Source organism: Dama dama, chromosome 21 (assembly GCF_033118175.1).
Source record: "Dama dama isolate Ldn47 chromosome 21, ASM3311817v1, whole genome shotgun sequence".
Classification (NCBI taxonomy): Eukaryota; Metazoa; Chordata; class Mammalia; order Artiodactyla; family Cervidae; genus Dama; species Dama dama.
Genome location: NC_083701.1, coordinates 19666722 through 19691819, shown reverse-complemented (window position 1 = coordinate 19691819; position 25098 = coordinate 19666722). Strand labels below are relative to the sequence as shown.

Here is a 25098-nt window from a genome sequence, read left to right as displayed (position 1 = left end):
CCAGGCCCTGCACTGTAGGCTTTCTGTGTCTCTCTCAATGTTCGCCGTGTTCTAGACAATAGCCAAAACCGTCTCCATTTTAAAAGGAGGGTTCTCATGAGAAAGATAAGTGTAGATAAGGCAATTGAGAGTTTCTGAGGGGAGGAACTCTGCCTGTGGCTGGGATTCAGGAAACACTTCCTTGACAACATAGATAGAAGCGTCGACTGAGTCGCAGCAGCGTTTATGAAAAACTGTTGTCCCACTGTCACAGAATAGCCTTTTTGTGTTCCCCTCCATCTAGTTGCAAAATTGGTCATTTGTAAAACCAGTATCTCCTGTGCTCGGATTGAAACTTGCATCGAATGCAAAACTGGTCTTGGATTGTCCAGGCTCTGTCTGGGAGGTTACCCTGCTTCCTTTCTGCAGAGAAGGCTGACCTCGGCTTCCCCGCAGGCCTGTGGGAGGAGCTTCACAGCCCCCCCGCCCCCCAGGCCCCGCTTGAAGCCAAGAGGGCACTCCCAAACCTGTTAGTCGGGAAGCGTCCGGTGGTAATGGTCAGATCGGGGTTCATATTTATTAGGTATTGTCAGGAGTTCTCATAAAAATCTTCAAAGAAACTACAGTCAGTAGCAGTGTGACTCAAATATATAGGTATTTCTTCTGTAATACTGTTTACATGTCTCTGTAGTGTCTGGCCTTCTGTAAAATCTGTCAGGGACTGTAGAGTTGGAGGCAGACCATTGAAAACCTAAGTCACTCTGTGATCAGCTGCACGTAACAGTGGCTGGTAACCAGAGGGAGAACGGTGCTGCCTGGGCAGGCGCTGGCCCTTGAACTCCAGTGGGGCAGTGGGTACTGGAGAGCACAGGTCTCAGAGTCCTGGGCAGCAGCTGCTGCCAGTGGCAGAGGATAGTGTTGGGGGTGAGCCCTGAGTGCGGGTACACGTTTTAATAATTCCTGAAATATATCCAGAAATGTGCCTGTGGCTAGCCCTAACCCTAGGGCTTTTCTCTGTGCTGCCAGTGAACTTGACTGCGCCCACTGCTCTGCTGCCCAGCGCAGGCAAAAAATGTGTGCACCACAGTGACCCCACATACACTGACTTCTCTTCCTGTTCGCTTGCTGAGGGTGGGACTGCCTTTTGTTTAGAGACGCCTGTAGTGGCAGAGCCGAGTCCGTCTTCCCTTCCTAGGCAGTGCTGTTCTTTCCGGGGTGTTTTTACTCCCCACAGGGACCAGTGCAGCCTAGCATTGTGCTTGTTCTCGGACCGCCCCCTCCTCAGGGTAGCCGCATACCTCAGAAATCCTTGTTCCAGGTTGTGCTCCGGGGAGGTGCTGTGACCTTACTTCATACGTGAACGCTTGCTGTTGGCACTCAGAGAGAGAAGAGTGTGGAACAATTTGAGGAAGAGGGGAAAATGACGGAGAAAAGTGAAAGGGTTTTTCTTTTTTTTAGAAATTTTTTAGAGATTTCTTTTTAGAAATGGAAACGAAATTAAACTGTATACCCACAGCCTTGGCCCCGTTAAAACCTTTAGTTAACTGGTTAGCTAAAGTGGTAACGAAAATTGTATTAGTATCTGTTATTAACAAGACACGTACCAGACACTTAGGTTTTATCTCATTTAATGCATTTACTTTTTAATTAAAAAGAGTGTAATAAAAGTAATAAGTAATCACTAACTAGGATTAACAGCGCATTAATCTTTTGTCTCTCTGCTTCACATCTTTTTATAACAGTACAGCAGATAAGTTTGAAGTCGCCTGGCTTCCCTTCCTGAGGCACACTCCTTTCTCACACGATTCAGCGGTTATCACGTTTTCTCTGTGTTGTACTAGTCCATATTTATGTAACTGTCTGACATTTGTGTCTGTAATGATGTTTTATTGGTCTTTGTGTTTGAGAGAAATAGCATTAGGGTGTTAGGCTGCTCACAGCTCGTTTACCCCTTTTATTTACTGAGATCTCTCCGAGCTGGTACATACAGACCAGGTCCGCTCACGTAGCTGCTGTGGAGTCTCCTCTGTCCACCCCCACAGCTTACCCACTGGGCACCGATTGATGCTGGGTTGGTTTCCTGCTCTTACAAACAACAGTGAGTTGTGCAGCTTTGTCTCGTTCTCCGGGAGCATGTGACAGAGTCCTTGGGTGCATATCTGGGATTTCTGCTATATGGTTACAGGCTATGCACACCATCAACTTTATTTATCTTACTTAAATCTTAAAAATATTAATCAAAGCAGGTGGCATGATCTCCATGTTACGTATGAGAAAAATGAGGTGTTGAAATGCTGTGTAACTGGGCCAACTTAATAAGAGAGCCGGTGATCGAATCCAGATCAAATTCCATCCACTTCAGTCTAGAGCCCTAACTCCCATTATTCCACAGAAATCCACAACTTTTAATCTGTATGATTGTTACAGTATTTGCAGCTGGTCAGTCATATTGCATCGTTTCAAAGTAGGCAATCAAAGCAGCTAATGAAGTGGAGAGGCGCATGAGAAAGGGGGACCTTGGTCATGTTCCCTTTGTTGTTGTTTTTGAAAGGGTTCAAGTTTTAGAGTAAAAACATGCTTTATGAAATGATGGGTTTGCCTTTGTTTGTCTCCTTCCAGGTACAAAATCTGGTGTATTAACTGTGAAGATTCTAGAGGTGCATGAGGAGTGCACTGTCCACGTTGCCACGTGTACGCAGTTGTCAGAGCTCCCGGCTGACAGCCCTTGTCAGGGTGGGGCCACGGGGCCCAGCCTGAAGGTTCTCTTCACCAAGGAGACTGCCCACTGCCTTAGGGGGCGCCCACAGGATGTTGTCCACATCTATCCTCCATGGTGAGTGCAGTCACCAACTGTGAGTATGTCTCAAAAGACTTTGTTATCAGGAACATTTTTATCACTTTATTATATGGTGATGCCAGGGGAAGGGAGCCAGGATTCGACATAGGTTTTATGTAACAGAAGCTCTGAACTGCCTCTCATGGCTTGTTTGTACTTCTGGCAACAAATTTTTGATAATTTAGTGGGGGTAGAGGTCCACATCAAGATTTCTGCTTAAGGGCTATGTTTTTATAAAATCTGGCTGTTTCTGTTTTTATTTTTCTTAGAAATGTAATTTTATGATTATGTGACAATAGGATAATACACACTAATTTAATACTTATTTGCTAATTTTGTTGGAGTGGTGAAAATCATGGGGTAAGATGAAATAGGGGTTTGATCATGTGGTATCTGGTCCCCGACCAGGGATCAAACACACGTACCCTGCACTGGGAGCATGGAGTTTTGACAACTGGACCGACCACCAGCGAAGTCCCTCAGGGATATTGATTTTATCGGCAGTATTTTTTTTTTTTTAATTATTTATCTATTTATTTTTGACCGTGCTGAATCTTCACTGCTTTGTGTGAGCATTCTCCAGTTGCAGAGAGCGAGGGCTACTCTCTGCTTGTGGTTCACGGACTTATCACGGTGGTTTCTCTTGTGCATGGTTCCGGAGGACATAGGCTTCAGCACCTGTGGTGCACAAGTTCAGTTACTCAGAAGCCTGTGGGATCTTCCTGAACCAGGGATTGAACTGGTATCCCCTGCATTTCAGGGCGGATTCCTAACCACTTGACCACCAGGGAAGCACCCCTACTGGCATTTTAAAAATTTCATTCATCAGTAAATTCTTAGATTTGAATTCAGCTGGCTCAGATGGTAAAGAATCTGCCTGCATTGCTGGAGACCCAGGTTTGATCCCTGGGTAGGGAAGACCCCCTTGAGAAGGGAATGGCAGCCCACTCCAGTATTCTTGCCTGGAGAATTCCATGGACAGAAGAACCTCGTGGGCTCCAGTCCATGGGGTCACAAAGAGTCAGACACGACTGAGTGACTAACATTGTCATTGTCATTGTAAAGATCTCTAAGTTTAACTTCTTCCCCAGAGAAGGGATCTTTTCATTGTGTCTGTAGTGACTGATCATTAGTCTCTAATTAAATTCTTCCACAACAGGCTGAGGATATCACAGGTAACTTGCATTACTTTATTTAAATTTCTAATACATTTTAAGATTGACCAATATAATACACATATAGAATCATACACAGGTTACAAGTTTATATTTCATTAAGTAATTGCAAGGTAAATACATAATTGCTGATTCGCATGGCAGGGATAATCTGCTGTGCTTTTCTACAAGATGACTGAAGATCAGTTCAGTTCAATTCAGTCGCTTAGTCACGTCCGACTCTTTGCGACCCCATGAATCACAGCATGCCAGGCCTCCCTCTCCATCACCAACTCCCGGAGTTTACTCAAACTCAAGTTCATCGAGTCGGTAATGCCATCCAGCCATCTCATCCTCTGTCGTCCCCTTCTCCTCCTGCCCCCAATCCCTCCCAGCATCAGGGTCTTTTCCAGTGACTGAAGATAAATGATAATAAATACTCCATTTTGAACCGGACTGTTTCTACATGTTTTTCTCTATGACATAAAACATAATTATAACTGTGTGGTTCAGAGGCTTCAACTTCACACAGTGATTTTGAAAATTCTGTGAAGAATTAGGAAGTAACCTTGGTGAATATTTTAGGTAACAGAGCATTGAGTTCAACACTGCTTACTGAGGTGACACGTTTAGGGTAAGCTAAGTGAAATCCTAGGGATAAAGTGTCCTGTGGATTTGTTCTGAAAGAGGAAGACTTACTGAAGTCAGAGGATACTGCCCTTTTTCTGTCTTGAGCAAGGTTGATTTCTTTCAGAGAAGCTACACATCAGTCATTTTGATCCAGCAACACAGGCAGCTCCTGGCAGGGGCACAAGTGCTGTGAAGGCCTGTTAGAAACATTATGGTTCCAACACTAAGCTTATGGTTAAATATTATACATTAATGAATGAATGGAATGCTTCATGTCTAATGCAGCCTCCCAGTTGGCCCACATGTACTCTTTATCATAAAAATAAAGATTGGAAAAGCAAAAATTGTTTAAAAATGTGTCTGCTTTCTGGCCATGGTCTTCCAGAGGTGGGCTGTTAGTGAGCACAGAGCACAGCCCGTGAGCTCCTGGATGGAGAAAACGCGGCCAGTGTCGCTGCCCTGCTCTCCTGGTGTGTCTCCCTCTTGGAACGTAGCACACAAGTTCTGTCAGATAAACAGACACATCGTGACCTGTCAGATTAAATCACATCCATGAACCCAGGAAATATCTCATAATTCTGTATAGATTTATTCTTAGTTGAAAGGTGTTGGAAACAATCATGCTTTCTGCCTTCTGGGAGTTAAGATCACAGAAGCATAACATGCCTTATCTGCACACGTCCTGGCTAGAATGATGAAGTTTTTCCTAATTTTTCTAAGTTGTTTTTTCTTTCATTATTTTTAACATAATGATAATCTGTGAGACAAAGACAAAAGTCAGAATAGAAAATGGGTGACTTTTGCATGGTCTTGTTCTCAAAATGACTGTGGCTTATTGTGGTCACTGAGAGTCCACACACACACACACACACACACACACCACCCCGCCACCCCCGCCTTTGTAGGCATGGTTCTTTCTTACTGGAGGGCTTTTCATGGCCCCAGGTCCACATGACAAAACTTGTACCTCTCCTACCCCTTCTCTTTATGCTTTCCTTGCCTCTTCTTCCCAACTCAAGACACGCTTGGTTGCTCTGTCTTACATGCCACATTGTGCCTTCCACATGCCTCTATTACAACACACCTAATAGAAAATCCCTTCCGCCAGACTTTTATCTGTCCCCTACATGGTGAGCTTCTTGAGGGCAGGGCTCATGTGATTGGTGGTAGAAGTGGAAATTGGCTTTGCAAGACCATATGACCATAGTGAAGTGAAGGTGTTAGTTGCTCAGACATGTCCAACTCTTTGTGACCCCATGGACTGTTGCCCGCCAGACTCCAGACTCCTCTGTCCATGGATCCATGTTTTTTCAGAAGATCTTGAGATTAGATAACCAGCTCATTTTTGAGGAATTGAAATGGTAGTGGGAATATGTGTACTAGTATTTGTAGCTGTGAAAGCACTCAGTTATTAGATCTTCCTAGCCTAGCTAACATGAAAATGCTTGAGAAGTTTTCCTTCTCTCTCCACAAGCTTACAGGACAGGTAGTGTACACTCAACAGCAGTGCTCTCCTGATCAATCAGCGCCAAGCAGACAGGAACAGTACTTCCACACAAGCAGGATCCTTGGGTCTCCAGCTGTTTTCATGGGAGCCATACTCTCGCTCAGCCCAGCATGGCGACACTGTAGGGACTCCATCACCATCCTTTAATGGCTGGAGAAAATGACCAGGAGAAAAAAATCAGACTAGTCTGATTGATGATTGTGAAGTGGATATATGTTTGACCACAAATCTTAAGCATATTATAGAGTATTTTTTTTTTTAATAGTATCAGGCTTTTTTTTTTTAAACTGTGTGGAACATTCATAGATATTTTGAGGAAGTTTAAAAATAACGTTGAAAATGAATATATATTAAGTAATAGCTTTCTCAGTAATTTTGCTCAATAAAAATGCCATCCTTAGTTGTTTTAGGAATGTAATCTTGAAAGAGTAATCCAAAGACTAGAATAGTGGAAATGCCAATATGTAAGGGATTTCTCTAATTCCAGTCACGGCATCACCCTCTCAGTGATTCTGAGTCACTTTCTCATTGGGCTGAAGGTCAGCTCTTACCTTCTGTGATGTCTGTGAACAGATCAGCTTATCATTTTGCATACTTTTCTCCTTCAGAGAAGACGGTAATGTAAAAACAGTTCTGACTCTGTTTCCTTTCCAAAGTTGGCCTCAGACCCTTTTCTTTCTTCTGGTAACAGAAAATAGAAATGCCTGTTTGATTTTACCTGCATCTAGAATTCTAAGGATTTTAGAAATAATTGATTTAAGAACTATGACTCCAGTCCAATACAGAATTAACTTGTTACCTGCTCTCTTTTGTAGGATGTCTGTAGAATTTGTCATTTCCATACTATAGGTGAAAGAATAGAATTAGTACAGTTTAAGTGTAGCTGTTTGATGCAGGCAGTTGGGTCAGTCTCTGACTGGGTCATAACATTCAAAATTCTTGGCTCTCAGATCTGCTTGCATTGTGTCTATCACCATTTTTACAAACAGTGTCACGGACGCTTAGTTATTTAAGTTACTTTGGATCTGTGGGGAAGCAGCTTCATGTTGTAGAAGCAGATGATTCATAGATTCTCTTCAGGTCCTGAAGAAGTTGCCACGGAAAGTGGGAGACTGTATTGGAATATTGCTGGCAACCCATGGTATTATTCTCCTGTGATGCTGCCCTGTGTATAGAGGCAGCTGAGTTGATGTTGTCTTTACCTGAGGCCCCTACGTTAGGGAAAGCTTTTGAGAAAGGTAGACTGGTGGTCCAGCAAAGGCATATAGGTGCAGTTTGCTGTTCTCCTCATACCCTGGCAAGTATCCCAGAAACATACTCTGAATAGAATGTACTCATCCAGGATAGTATATTTTGTTGTCTCACTTTGTTTTGATTTTTACTCTTTTCCTACCTTTCATGTAGAAATCAGACCAGCTTTCAAGGAATAGATTTGTACTTATTAGATGGCTGTTTCATGATTCTTCTTGTTGTTCAGTTGCTAAGTTGTGTGTGACTCTTTGTGACCCGGTGAACTGCAGCACACTAGGTTTCCTTGTCCTTTGCTATCTTCCAGAGTTTGCTCAAATTCATGTCCGTTGCGTCGATGATGCCATCTAACCACCTCCTCGTTTGTTGTCTCCTTCTCCTCCTGCCCTCAGTCTTTCCCAGCATCAGGGTCTTTTCCAATGAGTCGGCTAACACTTATTTCCAACCACTGCCCCCTGTCACGTCAGCCCATCTGAAAACCAGACCTGACTTTTTCTCTTCAGGTTACTTGTCATACAGACTTTCCTATGAGGCTGTAAGTGTGGGCTGAGGGAAGGATGGCCGGTGTGGCAGGAGTAGGTAAAGCAAGAGTACATGCTTCCTGTTTGTGGAACTTAGTTTCAGGTGTCATACCCTTAGTATGCTACATACACTGCTTTCACTTGCAGACATGGTATTCCTGGACGTATCCATCCCTACCACTGGTTGAATCAGATAGAGCCCAGTTCATGATAAGTCCATGGCCATCTCATGTCCCTTGTCAAGGTTGCATGGTTATCTAATATAGTCAAGTGTCCTGTTACCGCTGGGAGCCAGCAGCAAGCCAGGATTTCCTGTCAAAAGGAAAACAGTTATTTACTGACTAAAGAAAGCATGGCTTAGCCCCCTAGACCTTTGGTCCTTCTGCTCTTCTGTTTGGCTCCAAGTATCTCAGTCAGCTGTAGGCATTTCCATTGGTCACTGAGACCAGGACAGAGATCCTTGTTGTAGCCTGGCCTACATAGAGTAAGTTCTCTCACCTCGCTAAATGCTGAAACTTTTAGGTCACTCAGGAGATAGAGAAGAACACAGGAAGGTGGAATGAGAGATACTGACATTTGTGCCCCTTTTTTGGTGGTAGCAGATGAAGAGTGCAACATTCTTTCTCTTTGGAGGAAATGCATTAACATGCCTCTACATCATAGCACCTTTGCTGCACAAAATTTACCCTGAATTCTTCTAGTATTTATCTTCTGTCCAGTGGTACAGGCTTGTATTGCCAGGGTGTCCTAGGCTACCTTTTATTTCCTGTTAATGAATTCTATCCATATGATGCCATCTTGTCCTGTGAAGCAGTGAGATGATGAGGTTCCTGCAGGCTGAGCTATGGCGAGAACCAGATTTTACATCATGTAATGTCAGCCAGGTGGAAGTAGCCTGTCGTCAGTCAGGTGAAAGCAAGTAGCTTTCTGTTTTCTCTGCTGTTTGGGACAGAGAAACACAGCTGCACATACACAGTCAGCTCTGAGATCAGTAGCTGCCATCCAGGGCAGGCACTTTGCTGATTCTCTCTAGCAGAACTCACAGCTCGATCTGCAGCTGCAGCAGGGGCTGCTCCTGGTAAAATCTTTGGTAACTGCCGTCATCCTCAAAGATGTCTGTCTTCTGTGGAGGCCTGATGCCAAACAGGAGGGGAGAGGAGAGTCAGCAGCATGCGTCTCTCAGTCTCTGATGTGATCTCTCAGAAGACGCAGTATCTCTTTCATTGATGTTTGCAGGGGAGAGAAACTTTGGATTTCTTTTCAACTCTTCTCATCACAGCATTCTCATTATATGAATCAAGCTGCAAATGTGGAAGTTCTTCCTGTTTCTGAGTATATGTTCCACCCACAAACTCAGGATCTGGGCAGATAATCATAAGACAGACTTCATTTTTGTTTGTCACTCATGAAACCTTCAACTTGACAGGTAGAGCACAGGGGTATTGAGTCCTCGTGGATCAACATTACATCAGGGACAGGGACCTGTAAGTCCTGAAAGGTCTAGTTTTCTCTTTCTCCAGTGCACAGTGGTCCCCAAAAGTAACGCTTTGGGAAAGAGTAGAAGGAAGAGTTAACTGACAGGATTGGGATATCAGTGAAGGGTTCTTTCCTGAAGGACCAGCTGCTCTCTGAATCAGGGGCTCTGGGACTGCTTCTGACTCAGGCTGGGACCCAGAGGATACTCTTGGACCTTATGGTGCTTGATCAGGCAGGGCCTCTGTCAGTTACCCTAGAGGTTAAATGGGAGTTTCTTTAGATTCTCAGCTTTTCCACAAATCTCTCAGTAGCCATCCTCCACCAAATATTCCTGTACCTCAGGGCATATTAATAACTGAGGTCCTCTGGGTTCTTATGCATGCTCTGCCTGACTGCTTCTGGGCATGTGGCTCCACTTTTCCTTACCTCATTGAAACCTGGGAGCCTATTTCAGGGGCATCCTCTGCCATACTGACCTTCTCTGTGGCTCCCTGAGGGGTCAAGTTAAGAGGTGGGTGACCATGACACATGACAGATGTCTCTCAGTCTTCGTATTTCTTTCTCTGTATTTTACTGTCACAATGCTAGCATCCAGATAGTCTGATTTCTGTACTGGGCTATGCAGAAGGCAGAAAGTTTGAGTTACTTTGATTTAGGGCTTTTATAGGATAGTTCTGGTTACAGACAACTGTGATAAATTCCCAGTTTCATCCCTTAAATGCATTTTGTAGTGATATATTACAACACCTAACAGACAGAAGCTAATCAAGGAACTTCTTGGAGTACTTTCATGTCTGTTTTCTTATTTCCTCTTCAGATAACCTTGTGGTATAAATAGAACTAGATTCTTACAGATGAGGAAACAGGTTCAGAAAAGGTAATTACTTTTCTGGAGGCAGAACTAGGACTAGAACCTGAATCCCTTGACTTCTTATCTTGGGCTCTCTCTTTTCAACACACATCTAGTGGTAGGTGGGTATGTTCACACATACAGTGTGGCACACATGCCTCTATCCAGAAACTACAGTTCACAGTTGTGTTAGATATTGGTTGCCCCTAATTACAGCATATATGTAAGAATATATTTGCAAGTGAGTTAACAAACACACTTGATAGAAACCCAGGAAGTTACAAATGAAAATTGTGTGTAAAAAGAGTATGTGCATGTTTGTATTTTCTTTGTAATATTTACACCTGCAGGTTCTATCTCTATGCAATAATTCTTTCCAGAGAAAATACATCTGCTACTTTCTAAATGCATCCACTGCTTGCTTTAGAAGTCCTTGAATGTGATTTCCATCTCTTCCTCCTGTAAGAGGGTTTTGGAGACAGGTTATGGGGTTGCTTAATTGAGGAAGTTCTGCAGGTTGAAACCCAGCCTATTTTGTTGTCCATCTTACCTGATCAGCATAGTAATGCCTCAGCCTAAGGTCAGTCTGTTGATTATTGTTGTTAAATCATTTTTTGTATTTTTTTCTCCCAAGAAACATATAAAATTTTTGAAGATTAGTGTTACATGTATTTTGAAGATTAGTGTTATTTTGAAGATTAGTGTTACTTTATAAGTTTGCTCAGTCCCCTGCCATCTTAACTGTTCATGTTTAGAGCATCACATGAAGGCGTTCTTAATGAGATTTAGTGCAGGCCTCCGCTGTTATCTCACTGGAGGGTTTGCTGGAGGCTGGCTTTCCCGACAGCCCTGACCACAGAGCGTTGGAATGCGGGGCTGACGTCACAGCTGCTCCTGGGAATGTTCTGCATTCCTCTTCCTGGCAGTGGTCAGGTGGCTTCCAGCAAGAATGAAGGATAACAGCTTCCAAAGAAGAAAAAGAAAGAGGAGGAAGAGAACAGTTTATAATCAAACTATTGTGGGGGAGGCACTTTTATTCTGAGCCAAAATTGAAATTAGAACCAGATGTCTAGCATTCTGATGCTGCACGAATGTTAAATGCATTTATTAATGACTGTAATAGCTGAGTTATTTGGCTTCTTATTGAACTTAAGTTTTGAAACTCTCTTTAAGAATTCTGGAAAAACAACTTCTTGTAGTTGACATTTTATCTGCAGAAGCACCTTTTTGAGTATAAAGAGGGGGATGGCACACTGAGGCCCGGGTGCTGTGGTTAATGAACAGGCTGTGTAAAATCTGTTAATCTTCGGAAACATGACATCTGAAACATGAAGTCTCTGTGATGTGTTAATGTAGTAACTTCAATCCATTAATTAGGGGAGAGGTATATTCTATTAAAATATATGCTACAGAAGTTTTTTTTCCTGAAAATATTTGCATTAACATTGTTGTTTCTGACTATTATGTTACTGGCCAAGCCAGGTATTCAAAACAAAACATAGCAGACTCTTCATATAATAAACACAGATTTCCCAAAAGTCATTCAGCTCTGCAGTAGTGTGTGCAACAGAAAATTGGACAGTAACTGAGTTAAGTTTAAACTTAATTTGTCTTTTCCTGTCTTCTAGGCACTGAAGTGCTTTGTTCACATTGATTGTACTGGCTTAACATATCACAGTTTGTCTGTGTTAAAGTAAAAAAGTTCTTTCTTTCTTTTTTTTTACACAGTGCCTTTCAGTAGATTCTCTTACTTCTGTATCATAGCAGTTACATTAAAACAGTTCTCCAGTTTAGGTGAAATATGTTTGAATACTTCCTGTTACATACTGAAATGGAAAGTTGGCATCCTGTTGTAGGTCATGTCGCTGGTAAGGAATTTCCAGAAATGTGGAGAAGTGCTGACTCATGGTGTACAGTGGACTGATCCCGCTGCAGTAAGTCATGAGGGGGTTTTCTGAGCTCCTGTTTGCAGCAAGCAAAATATGCCTGGGTAATGTGCTATTTTATTTTTAGATGTAGCAGTAGGGGTGGAAGAGAGGCTGTTGGTTGGAATACTAGCCTTGCTAATAGCTTTAAAAGTTCTAGGGTTAGGTGTGTGTCTAAATGTGTGTTTTTCTACAGGCTATTATTAGAATTTGGAAACCAGGTTGTTTTTGTTGTAGTCACCTACCGTTGTTCCCTCTGAATCTTGCCTGCAACACGAACCCCATGCCCTCAGGCTGGGATGGTGTCTTGCTGTGGGCTCTATGAAATGTCAGTGATGGTGGTGCTTGCGTTGAGGGGGATGGTCCAGAAAGAGGTGATGAATTCTTTGTATCTATAATTGGAAGTTTCTGAAACTAATAGTAATGATTTAAAACTTTAAATATTAGTGGGCAGAAGTTAGCAGAAAAACTAGGATTTGTTGCATTTAAAGTTCTTGGCTCTGTCCTGAATATTTTACGTGTGTTAAATTGTCTAAATCTGAAGTTACTGGTTGAAATTTATTTTTCATTCATTTGGTATGGAGATGTCTGCTAAATTTGAGGGAGAGGAGCTATCTATAACAAAAATTCACTTCTAAATGCATATCTAATCTCATCTAATGCGAAGTGTGTCCATCCATCAATTCCACAAACACTTGCTGAGTAACTGTTTTGTTCCAGGCCGGTGCTGCTGGGTGCTGGGTGCTAGGCGCTGAGTGCTTGGTGATAGGTGCTGTGGAAGATGTGCTCTTAGTTCCCTCTCTGAGGGCAGCGGTGCTGCATGTAGGACCAGAGCAGGAAGCACATGTTCATGGTTTGTGCAGCATTCTGTTACAGCTATTGTGGTAGAATTCTATAGGTACAGTGAGACACAAAGAAGGGATATACTTAGATCTATGCTAGATTCTGTCAGATTGTGCTATGCTTAGTTGATTAGTTGTGTCACTCTTTGCAACCCCAGGCTCTTCCTCTGTTCATTGGATTTTCCAGGCAAGAATCCTAGAGTTGGTTGCCTCTTTTAATATGATTTTGAGGATGTCAAAGTTGTTGGCTGAAAGTAATTTGAGTAGGCGGTGCTGAAAAAAACAAGCTTATAAGGGAGATGAGGGAAGTACTCCAGTATATGTGACAGTTACTCAGACTGCTTAAGAGGAAATTTAAGAAATGTAAATGATATTTCCTTACATCAAGTCATTTCCTTACATATACATGTACATCTCACAAAACAGCATGACCGTCGCCTTGTGTGTCTGAGTCTACCCTTCTCACACACTCCTAAAGAGATTGAATGGCTCTTTGTTAACACTCATCATGGAATCATAGAGCATGTTTTAAAACTGTTTTCTGTTATGTGAAGGTTGACAGAAGGAAGAGTAGGTGTCCTTCTTGTGAGTAACGCCCCTGCCACTGGGGAGGCACATGGGACTCCGCAGGTGGTCTGCAGGCGGGAGCCCCACCGAGCAGTTGTTCAAGGAGCTCTTGTCACATTTCCTGAACACCTCCAGTGTCCCCTTCTGCTGAGCTACACCAAGGGAGTCATTGGCTTGTTTTGAGGGGTGATTGTGAGGAATTATTAACAGAACTATGCTCATATTTCAGATTGCAAGAATAGTTCTCTTCCTTTCAAAGTGTGTGTTCTCTAATTACGTGGCAGATTGCTGACCTCTGGTAGGTGTTGTGCTTGAGAACTGGGTGAGCACCAGCAGCGTGTAGCCAATAGCCCTGAGGCTGGAGGTGATGCAGAAGCACCTAGGGCCTGTCACGCCATCCACACGGTAATCTACACGCACCTAGGGCCTGTCACGCCATCCTCCAGTAATCTACAAAGCCCAGGAGTGTCTAGAAATTTAATGTGTTTGTTGACTGAATAAGTGACATTTCTATACCTTGAGACAAAACTACATTCTTTACTTTGTAAACTCTCATGTATATATACACATAATCCATGAATGCTTTAAAAAAAAAACTGTGACAAATACACATAACATAAAACTTACCATTTTAATATTTTTATATATATTCAGTGGTATTAAGTACATTTGTAACATGTTGCAAGCATCACCAGTGTACAGAGCTTTCCCATCATCTCAGACAGAAACTCTGTACCGATTTAATAATAATTCCCCACCTCTTTCCGCAACCGCCCCCCACAGCTCCTGGTAACCTCTGTTATACCTTCCATCTCTATAAACTTGCTTATTCTAGGTAACTCGTATAAGTGGAGTTACACAGTATTTGTCCTTTTGTGTCGGACTTCTTTCACCTAGCTTAATATCCTCAAAGTCCATGCCACTGTATGAATGGACCACGTCTTATTCATTCATTCATTTGTTAACAGACACTGGAGTTGTTAACAGACCCTGGAGTTGTTTCAACCTTTCATTTATTGTGGAAAATGCTGCTGTGAACATTGATTTACAAATACCTATTTTAGTTCCTGCTTTCAGTTCTTTTGAGCATATATCTAGGAGTGAAAATAGTAGAGCATATGTTCATTCTGTGTTTAGCTTTTTAAGGAACTCATAGTTTTCCACAGGGGCCCAGCCATTGCGCATTCCCACCAGCAATGGGTTCCAGTTTCTCGACATCCTTACCAATACTTGCTATTTTCCTTTTTAAAAAGTAGTGATTCTAATGGGTGTGGGGTGGTATCTCATCCTGGTTTTGGTTTGCGTTTCCATCCATCATGACTAGTGATGCTGAGCACATGATTCACTTTGAAATTCCAAAATAACCCAGGAAACAATTAAAAGTCTCCAAGAAGATGAAGAGTTCCTCACTGGACCATCTTCACTCCAACTGTGGCCTCTCCAGCCCACAAACACAGTTTCTTGTAATTTGCATCTGTGACTGAAGGCTGGGACCACTGTTCTCAGGGCTCAGGAAAGTAGAAAAAGTTCTTTTCCAGAAAGGTAACCCTTCAACAACATGTTCTTTTGCTGTGTTTGTATCAGATTCATTAAGTATGCACAATGATTATGTTCACTTATACTTATTAATTTTCTTACAAAAACCAAGCGTTTAATCTAAAACTATGTGCGGGTGTGTGCTCAATTGTGTCTGTGACCGCATGGACTATAGCCTGCCAGGCTCCTCTGTCCATGGAATTTCCCAGGCAAGAATACTGGAGTGGGTTGCCATTTCCTCCTCTAGGAGAACCTTCTGACCCAGGGATTGGCAGGTGGATTCTTTACCAGCTGCGCCACCTGGGAAGTCAGTCTAAAGCTATATGTAGGCATTAAGTAATTGGAAAAGAAAGGGTCTATACCATGAGGGCATGTGAAAATGATGAAGTCAATAAAATGTTTAATTCTGTACTGGTAATTTCATTATTTCATTATTTACATTTATTGCCTTAATATGTTTATATTTAATGCTTTAATATATTTTGGTGTATCATATGAGATATAGGGATCAATTTTAATGTTTTCCAAATAATTGTATCAGCTTCACTTCCTAAATAATTTTCCCTCACTGACTCTAAATATTTCTCTTATTACTTATTATATTCTTGTAACCTAGGACTTATTTCTTTGCTCTATATTCTGTTTTGTTGTGTTGATAGTAAACCTTGATATAAATCAGTGCCTTGCTTCTGTGTGTGTATGAATAATTTATAGATAAATACACTTGATCGGGGGACAAAATCATTAAAAATTTAAAACCAAAGTGTGTGATCAGTTTCAAAGACAACAGCCCACCCAGTCCATGAACAGAACATCTGGCAGGTTTTTGAATTCTTCTCTTGCCCTTGGATTAGACTCCTGTTCATCTGTCAGCACAGATTCATCCCACCTTCAGGCAGGGTCATTACTTCAGGACAACCTGACTTCACTACAGATGCCCAGCCCACACTTGAATCTCAACAAAGGAGGGTACTTTGCTTGACTCTCACTTTTCTTTGTTGCTCAGTTTTCTTGAGAAACTCTACAAAGGAATTTTAGAGCAATATGCTTCTTATGACAGAGGGAGATGATTTTGTTTATTTTAAAGTACTTTATTGATCAGCTAGGTTTTTAAGGATCCCCTGCGTTCCTTGGATTGCAAGGAGATCAAACCAGTCAATCCTAAAAGAAATCAAGCCTGAATGTTTATTGTAAGGACTGATGCTGAAACTGAAGCTCCATTATTTTGGCCACCTGATGCAAAGAGCCACCTCATTGGAAAAGACCCTAATGCTGGGAAAGATTGAGGGCAGGTGGAGAAGGGGAGAAACAGGGGGCGAGATGGTTGGATGGCATCACTGACTCAGCAGACATGAGTTTGAGCAAATGCCGGGAGATGGTGAAGGACAGGAAAGACAGGAAAGACTGGCGTGCTGCAGTCCACGGGGTCGCAAAGAGTCGGATATGACAGAGTAGCTGAACAACAACAAAGCTTGCTAATGATCAGTTCAACATTGGCCCCACGGAGGTCAAGTCCCTGTTCTGGTCACCTTTTTACTTCATGTTAAAATTGGCACACCTTTAAAAAATTTTTATTGAAGTGTAGTTAGGAATAAAACATAGCCATCCTATATTTTATTTGGTAAATCTGACAACTGTTTACCTTAAGCTGAATTATACATAATATATTTAAAATGTTGTGTTACCTTCTGCTGTAGAGCAGAATGAGTCATTTATACACACACACACACACACACACACACACACATATATATATATCTAGTCTATTTTAGATTCTTTTCCCCTGTAGGTCATTACGAAGTATTGAGTAGAGTTCCCTGTGCTCCACAGTAGGTCCTTGTTAGTTATCTCTTTGACATAGAGTAGTGTGTTTGTGTTAATCCCAGCCTCCTAATTTATCCCTCCCCCGCTTCCCTTTGTTAACCGTAAGTTTGAAATTGGCACACATTCTGAGTGTTTGTTTGATATGAAAGAAACAAAACTTAAATTGTTGAATTTTGTGCTTGTATCAAGCAAACTGAGGAGTGGTTTGTTCATTTTAGAGTTTGACTTGAGAATCTTTGTTCCCTGCATTTTCTCCTCTCAGTCCCCGGGGGTGATTCCCCCCTCTCCTGGTCTGCCCTATGACCACCCAAGACAGCACGCAGCTGATGGCATGAACGTTCTTGTTCCTTTGAGAAGAAGCTCACCGTATGTAATGTTTCATGTTTCATCCCTAGCACAAGTATGAGAGAAGCATTACTATCTGAAATTTTCAGATAGGGAGACTGAAGTCGGGGAGATGAGGTCACTGCACGTCCAGCATTCCTGAGGAGGCTTGCAGAGCCATGTGCAGGGCAGGTCAGCGCCTGGAAAGGAGTTCTGGTTACCTGGCTTCAGAAAGGAGCCCCATCTTTGTCTTAGACTGGCTCTAGTTTGGAGCATGTGGAGGGCAAGGGATATCAAGTTTTCCTTAGTTTTTGGTAGTCTGTTGAAATGACCTTGAGAAAATTTAAATCAACTGGCTGAGGCTCACAGAGTTTTGTAGGGACCTTTTCCTGATGTGCTCTGTGACTTCCTTATTACTGTGGTCACGACCTTTCCCAGACTTTGCTCTTTCAGAGAAGAGGGTATGGGTAGCATTTTGAGCATGCCTCTTGGATCCTAGTCCTCCCCCAGCAGAGAGGCTCCTCAGAGTGGGTATCAGAGTGGGTAGGACCCAGCAGAGGGCTCCAGGTGCATGTTGAGGGTGACCTCATTCACTTGTACTGTGGACGTTTGATTAAGTAAGTTGCTTTGATGAATAAATAGTAGTAACTATTTTCCTTTCCTTACTACCTTCTCTTCAAGAGTAAATGATTAAAGCCAGAAATTTCTGTCTTGGGTATTATGGAATGTATGTTGGTATAAATGATGGAAGTGCGGAAATGGCGAGGAGGATTTTAGAAAAAATACCCAGATTTTTTGGTTGTTCTAATAGAGGGTCGATCCATTTTGTATTTGAAAGCGTTTCAGGTGGGTTTTGTAGATGCATTTCAGTTAGTTTTAGGGTAGCGCTTTGTGTGGGCTTCCCTGGTGGCTCAGATGGTAAAGCGTCTGCCTGCAATGCGGGAGACCTGGCTTCCATCCCTGAGTGGGGAAGATCCCCTGGAGAAGGAAATGGCAACCCACTCCAGTACTCTTGCCTGGAAAATTCCATGAACTGAGGAGCCTGGTAGGCTACAGTCCCATGGGCTCACAAAGAATCGGACACGACTGAGCGACTTCACTTTCATGTTGATGAAGGATGCTGCTAGATCTTAGAAGTGTGTGAGCAGTAGAGAAATGATTTTAGCCCTGCTGTCCCGCCTGCTTGTTGCTTTGGTAAGCATGTGGCTTTGACTGGCTGTGAGGCACTGTGACGTGTCGCTGTATGTACCCACACGGGTTCCCTCGCGTTATCTCTTTCTCCAAACTTGTGAGGAAAATAACCATTGTAAAGTTCATTTATTTTCCCTGTTTGGTTGTCAGTGGCAGAAAAAGCTGAGGAAGGTTTGGTCAGAGCCAGCGTGGAAAGGCAAGGGCCTGTGAGCTCAGAGGCCTGGCTCAGAGGTTGCTGGCTTCCAGAGTAGCCTTGGGCTGACCGGACTCCCCTCCAAGTTTGCAGGACTGACTGGACTACAGGTGTGTTCATGTCAGAAATCATAAAATATCACTGTGCTGTGTGCACCATATTCTATTGTTTTCCTTTTTTTAAAAAGACAATTAAAAGTAGAAACATGGTTTTAAAATCCAAGTTTATATTATTATTTTTTAATCCTAAAGAGTATTTTATTTTCTAGATGTCCTTGTTTTTGAATAGTTTCTTTTTTCCTTCTTCTAGGTAGTAATATTCTGTCTCTGGGGAAACTCTTTATTATGTATTATTAGTTAAATCTACAGTGATCTAATAATGTTTCTGCCACATTGTTTTAAAAGCAACATTTAAGATAAGAAACTTTTTTAAGTTTTAAGGCAATTTTTCCTTTCACAATTTGAATCTGGCTGCTAGTTTGGTGTATTTTCACCTAAGTTCTATCTTATGAACTTCCTGGTGCTTTATTGAACTCCTGTTTCATTGACCCTAACCGAATCAGTAAGGTGCAGGCGTTGCACACAGGTGGACCTTGATGGGATTGTGACCGCAAATGGTAGTTGCGTGTCCTGAAAATCTGGCTTGGGAGTGTGGAGCTTTAATGACTGTGCTTTAGGGGAGAGCCCTGCTTTGTGACACAGACCTGGAGCTGTGGCTGTGACACTTGAGCTGTTTCTCCCCTTAGTTGAGCCACCAGCCTCAGGGTTGTTAGCTCAGCGCTGTTGTCCTTGACCTTGACCTTGACCTTCCGCTAACTCCTGAACCTGTCATGTCTGACTTTTTATGACCCCACAGAGTGCAGCACGCCAGGCTTCCCTGTCCTTCACCGTCTCCCAGAGCTTGCTCAAACTCATGTCCTTTGATTTGGTGATGCTGTGTAACCATCTCATCCTTTGCCACCCCCTTAGTCCTCCTGCCCTCAATCTTTCCCAGCAAGATCCCTGGTGTAAATCAGATTGCACCCAGTTTTGCCACTCTTTGCTCTTTATTGATCCTTGCTGTATATCCTAAAGAAGCCTCTCAGTTTTTCTTCTGTAGTAATAGCACCTCTTGAATTCATATAAAATAATGTCCTTGACGGGATAAGAAACATTTCCCCGCTTCTTATTCCTCATCTAAACCTTGAAGTCAGGGAAGCCTTTACTTCTTTACTTCATATTATCCCCTCTACACTCCCCTCCCAAATGCCCAAATTGAAATGTCTGTGAGGGGCACTTGGCCCCTTGTGTTTCACATGTCTGACCCCTGGAGTCCCTGTCGTTTAGGTCAGGGACAGCCGTGTTAGGGCAGCCAGGTGAGTTCCTGTCTCTCCTGACCCCTCCCTCCTGAAACCACAGGCCCAGCACTCCAATTTGTCCCTGGCAGCCAGAGGCAAGGGAGACGGGGCACGTAAAACCCCCGGTGTGTTTCCGGGGCCGTGGTGGTCCTCCCTCCATCGGGCTCTGAGGCCCCTGTGAAGTTATTCAGGTGACCCAGGGGACAAGCGCGGCCTGATACAGTGTCAGAGAGGGTCTCCGAGTGGAAGGGGTTGGCAGAACTAGATAACTTTACTGCCTTCCAAGACTGATAGTCAGTATCCAGAGGGGGCGGAGCAGAGCTCCCAGTCACTCCAGGGCCTGGCTGTGGGCATTCAGAGGTCCCGCACAGTATTTCTGGATCCTCAGAGTGAAACAGCGTCTCTTGTATGGGCCTTTAGCAGACGGAAGCTCTTATTCCAAAGGCTGTCAGTCAAGGTGTAAAGGCCCTGCTGTGAATTAAGGTGACACGCCCTGTTTTGAATTGGATTTCCTGCTCCTTCTGATGGCAGGCATTCTTCCCGGACAAGGGTGAATTCAGTTCCAGTGTTTGCTTGTAAAACTGAATCCAGTCATTGTATTTGTTGTTTGGCTTTCTGCCTGCTGTTGAAGCACAGAGCAAACTTCTGCTAGTTAGTCCCTATGGTTCTGAGTCCTCCGCAAAGAGCAGGGACGGGAGAGGGGAAAACCCAGAGGGTGACTGAGTTCATTTACATAGGGTGCCAGAGGGCAGCTGTGTGCTGCCTGGCCGTCACATGACCCTGTGCAGAATCCCAGCTTTCCACTTACTGGAATAGGAGACAGCCTGAAAAACCCGGCACACAGGAACTGCCCGAGATCTCTTTTTATGGTTCTCAGCTTAGCGTTGGCAGCTTAATACTGCAGTTCTACTGTGTAGAAAACATAGGTGAAAAATAGGAGGTTTCATGTTTCTCCCTCTTTTCAAAGTTTTGTTCAAGAAAGAACTTCTCTAAAGGAGCGGTCTCACAGCAGGACAGTGGCCCTGCTGGTTGGCGCAGCCCGACTGGACTCTGCCCACTGAGTCGTCCTGAGGGCCCAGATCAGCAGGCTGCTGTTGGGATTTGTGGGAGGTTGGCAAGGCCACGCCCTCTACCTGGACTAATAGAAGATGCGATTCAGTCCACTCAATATGACTCTAGGTGGTCCACACATGGCTGAGTGCATTAGACACGTGGCTGAGTGTGCATTAAGAAGGATTATTTTTCCTATTAAATGTGAGGCCATCCAGAAGGATCCAGCAGCACAGCCATCCCAGGTACCCATAGAAGTACAGTACTTAGAGTCATTCCCCTGAGTTAAACTTCTAACCTGGGGAAGGGATAAGGTGGGGGGATGGACTGATCAGCTGCAGCTCCGAATCTGTTCCCTCTCTGAGGCAGCCCCGCCTGAAGTGAAATAAGGGGTGTGGTGGTGATGCCCCAGGGTGGGTTCCCATCCTGCCCTGGTGACCTTACAGCCTCTGTGTCCCTTGCTGCCCCGATTTTATTTAATTCTGGTCTGGCCCATCAGGTTAGAGCTAGATCAGTTTTTCCTCGGACTTAGTTTATATAAATGGAAGAAATTTGAGTGTTTAATTGAGTAAGTATCGATAAGTTTTGAGTTTTTTATTAGTGAGGAGCAGAGAGCCCTGCTGCCTTGCTGCTGCTTTGCTCAGTACTAAGAGAATATCCAAACATCTGAGAAACAGGTTTTGGCCACAGGGAGCCCATGGTCTTCTTTTGGGTAGAACACCTAAACCCAGCCAACTGTCATCTCAGAGCAGAGTGTGAATGGAAAGAAAGACCCAGGTTCCCACGTGGATGTTTTGTAGATGGGACAGTAATCAGATGTTGGAAAAAAAGAGATGGTGGGTGGTAAGCTTCCCAGAGCCACCATGGCCCGCCGCAGGCATGGTGCAAACAAGGGCCCAAGGATAGTAGTAGGAGTTAAAAGGCCCAAATGAAGCCATCAGAATAGGAGTTCTGACTTCGTTTCTGGTCTGACATACAAGGAACTTGGAAGGCACTTCTATTTTCACAACAAGAAAAAAGTCAAAGAAACAAAATCAGTAGCTCCTTTAGGTCCAACAGAGAATTGAAGTCCTAGGGCACATCCCTGCCCCACAATTAGAGAGACAGGCTAGCAGATGGAGCAACTTGTAGAAGCTTCACTGGGACCAGAACTGGGGTGGAAGGGCCTTGAAAGTGCAAGTGTTGGTCACTCAGTCATGCCCGACTCTTAGCAATTCCATGGGCTGCAGCCCACCAGGCTCCTCTGTCCTTGAGATTTTCCAGGCAAGGATACTGGAGTGGTTTGCCATTTCCTTCTTCAGGGGATCTTCCTGACCCAGGGATCAAACCCAGGTCCTCTGCACTGCACCGCTCAGTCTTTACCAGCTGAGCCATCAGGGAAGCCGGAAGGGCCTTAACAGTAGTGGAAGAACTGCTGGGGCTCAGTGTGGACAAGCCAGAGAGTTAAAAATCCCTGCCTTGGGGGTGGGGGTACAGTTTTGTGAGACTACCTCTCAGAGCCCTACCAGATTCTCACAGTAAAGATCAGAGAAAATTCCCCTCAGGCGTCTTGGAGAGGGAACAGGAACCATTCTGAAAGACACCAGGGCACTCTTTACTTAACAGGTCTTGCCCTCGGGGAACTATCTAACCGGGTCTTATCAGAACCTCTTGGCTCAGCCCTAAAGAATCTGCCTGCAGTGCAGGAGACGCTGGAGACAAGGATTGGATCCCCTGGAGGAGGAAATGGAAACCCACTCCATAATTTTTGCCTGGAGAATTCCATGGACAGAGGAGCCTGGCGGGCTACAGTCCATGGGGTCGCAAAAAGACATGGCTGCACATGACTGTTACAGCCCAGCTGGCCTGGTGGAGAGGGAAGAGAGCCCACGCCAGATTCCTCCAGTCTTCCTGTCTCACCTGAGGAGGTCATAGTCCAGAGGTTCAGGCTCAGGACGACCTGAGACCTGAACATAGGCTCTAGAACATTTGCCTCACCCCTCACCTCCCGCCTCACCCCCACACCAGGTTTCCTTGTACTGTCATGGGAGTAAAGCTGAAAGGGCCACACGTCTCAGACCTCCTTTAAGAAGCCTCTTGGGAAAGGCAGAAACAACAGGGCAGACAAAAATAGTGACCACAGAGAAAATTTTTGTCTATGATGACTACAGCTACGCACGCAGTAAAGATAGTATAGATCTTCATGAGGTAGACATAAAGCCTCATGCTAAAGGCCTGCACACCTCGGTTCCTTGGACCCAGGACATCATGTCTGGCTTTCAACAGTAAGTTGCAACGCATTCTACAAGGGAGAAATCATAATTTGAAGAACAGATCAAGCATTAGGACTGGACATAGATGTGGCAGAGATGTTGGAGTTACTCAGATCAGGAATGGAAAACAGTTGTGTTAGTATCCTGGGGGCTGTAAAGGAGAAAGTGGGCAACATGCAAGAACAGATGGGTCTTGCCAGCAGAGAGAGAAGCCCTAAGAAAGAAGCCAAAGGAGATGAGAGAAATCAAAAGCACTGTGACAAGAAGTGTGCCTTGGGTGGGCTCATCAGCAGACTGAACACGCCCAAGGAAAGAATCCATGAGCTGGAAGAATGGTCAGTAGAACTTTCAGAACTGAAGTGTAGAGAGAGAGAGAGTAAAGGAATAATGAAAAGGGAACATAGTATCCAAGGGCTGTGGGACAGTGGCAGAAGATAAAAGGTACAGGAGATGAGAGGGCCTTCCCCGCTGGCTCAGTGGTAGAGAACCTGCCTGCCAGTGCCAGAGACTTGCAGGAGATGTGGTTTGATCCCTGGGTCAGGAAGATCCCCTGGAGAAGGAAATGGCAACCCACTCCAGTATTCTTACCGGGGAAATCCCATGGATGGAGGAGCCTAGTGGATTATATCCATGGGGTCGCAAAGAGTTGGACCTGACAGAGTGACTAATCTCTATGGAAATAGCATAGAGGTTCTGCAAAAAATTAAAAATAGAACTATCATATGGTCCAGCAATCCTACTCCCAAAGAAAACAAAAATGCTAATTTGGAAAGGTATATGCACCCCAGTGTTCACTGAAGCATTATTTACAGTAGTTAAGACATGGAAGCAACTTAAGTGTCCATCGATGAATGAATGGATAAAAAAAACGGTGTGTGTGTGTTCCACACAAAAGGGAATAATATTCAGGCATTAAAAATGAAGGCAGTCTTGCCATTTGTGAATGTAATGCATTATGCTAAATTAAGTCAGGAAAAGAAAGATAAATACCATATGACTTTACTTATATGTGGAATTTACAAAGAACAGCAACAAAACAAGCTCATAGAGAGAACAGATTGGTGGTTACCAGAGACAGGAGATGGGAATGGGAGATGGCGGCAGAGAGGGTGAAAATGTATAAACTTGTAGTGCAGTTAATGAATCCTGGAGATGTACTGTACCCATGATGGCTATAGTTAATAACACTGTATGCACATTTGAAAATTGCTGCATGAGTAGATCTTAAAGTTCTTGTCATAAGAAAAAAAATCTTGTAACTGTGTATGGTGATGGATGTCAACTAGACTTACTGTGGTGATGATTTTGCATTGTCTGTAAATATCATGTTGCACACCTGAAACTGACATAATATTATATGTCAGTTATATCTCAATGTTCAAAAATGTAAATGGATGCAAAGAGCTAACAAGGTTCAAAGGAAGCTAGAGTAGCCGTGTTAATTCCAGCCAGAGCTGATTCCAGAGTGAGGACGATGAACAGATATAGACAGGAGCATCACATAATTATAAGGAGATCAGTTCTCTAAGAGGACATAGCAGTTCTTAAAGTGTATGTGCTTAATAATCGACCAGCAACATATGTAAGGCAAAAACTGATGGAGCTGCACGGGGGAAGAGAGGAATCCAGAACCTTGGGTGGGACGGAGCGTGGGCCCCTGAAGGGTGAGAACGCCCATGCTGGCAGGGAGCAGTTTTGGCAGCCCCTTGAGGGATGAGCTCTGGCGGGCTGAGGCCGTTGGGAGGGACAGCTTGGGGCCGGTATTTAAAGTGACAGTACTCCATCAGGACAGTTCGGAGGAGGAAGAGGAACAGGTCTGAGACAATTCCCAGATCCTGACATTGACAGTTGCATGTT

The 25098-nt window shown here is 43.7% G+C and overlaps 1 protein-coding gene across 6 annotated transcripts in view; it reads left to right on the top strand.

The window, feature by feature from the left end:
- Nucleotides 1-25098, top strand: part of SPIDR (scaffold protein involved in DNA repair) — a 258391-nt gene that overhangs the window by 116450 nt on the left and 116843 nt on the right. For 5 of the 6 annotated variants that reach the window (XM_061123279.1, XM_061123278.1, XM_061123277.1 and 2 more), the window contains one exon: nucleotides 2599-2812. In XM_061123279.1, coding sequence (XP_060979262.1) covers nucleotides 2599-2812 — 214 coding nt within the window. Of the gene's footprint in view, nucleotides 1-2598; nucleotides 2813-23024; nucleotides 23254-25098 lie in introns of those variants that run through there. The other variant, XM_061123282.1, reaches the window with a different exon arrangement.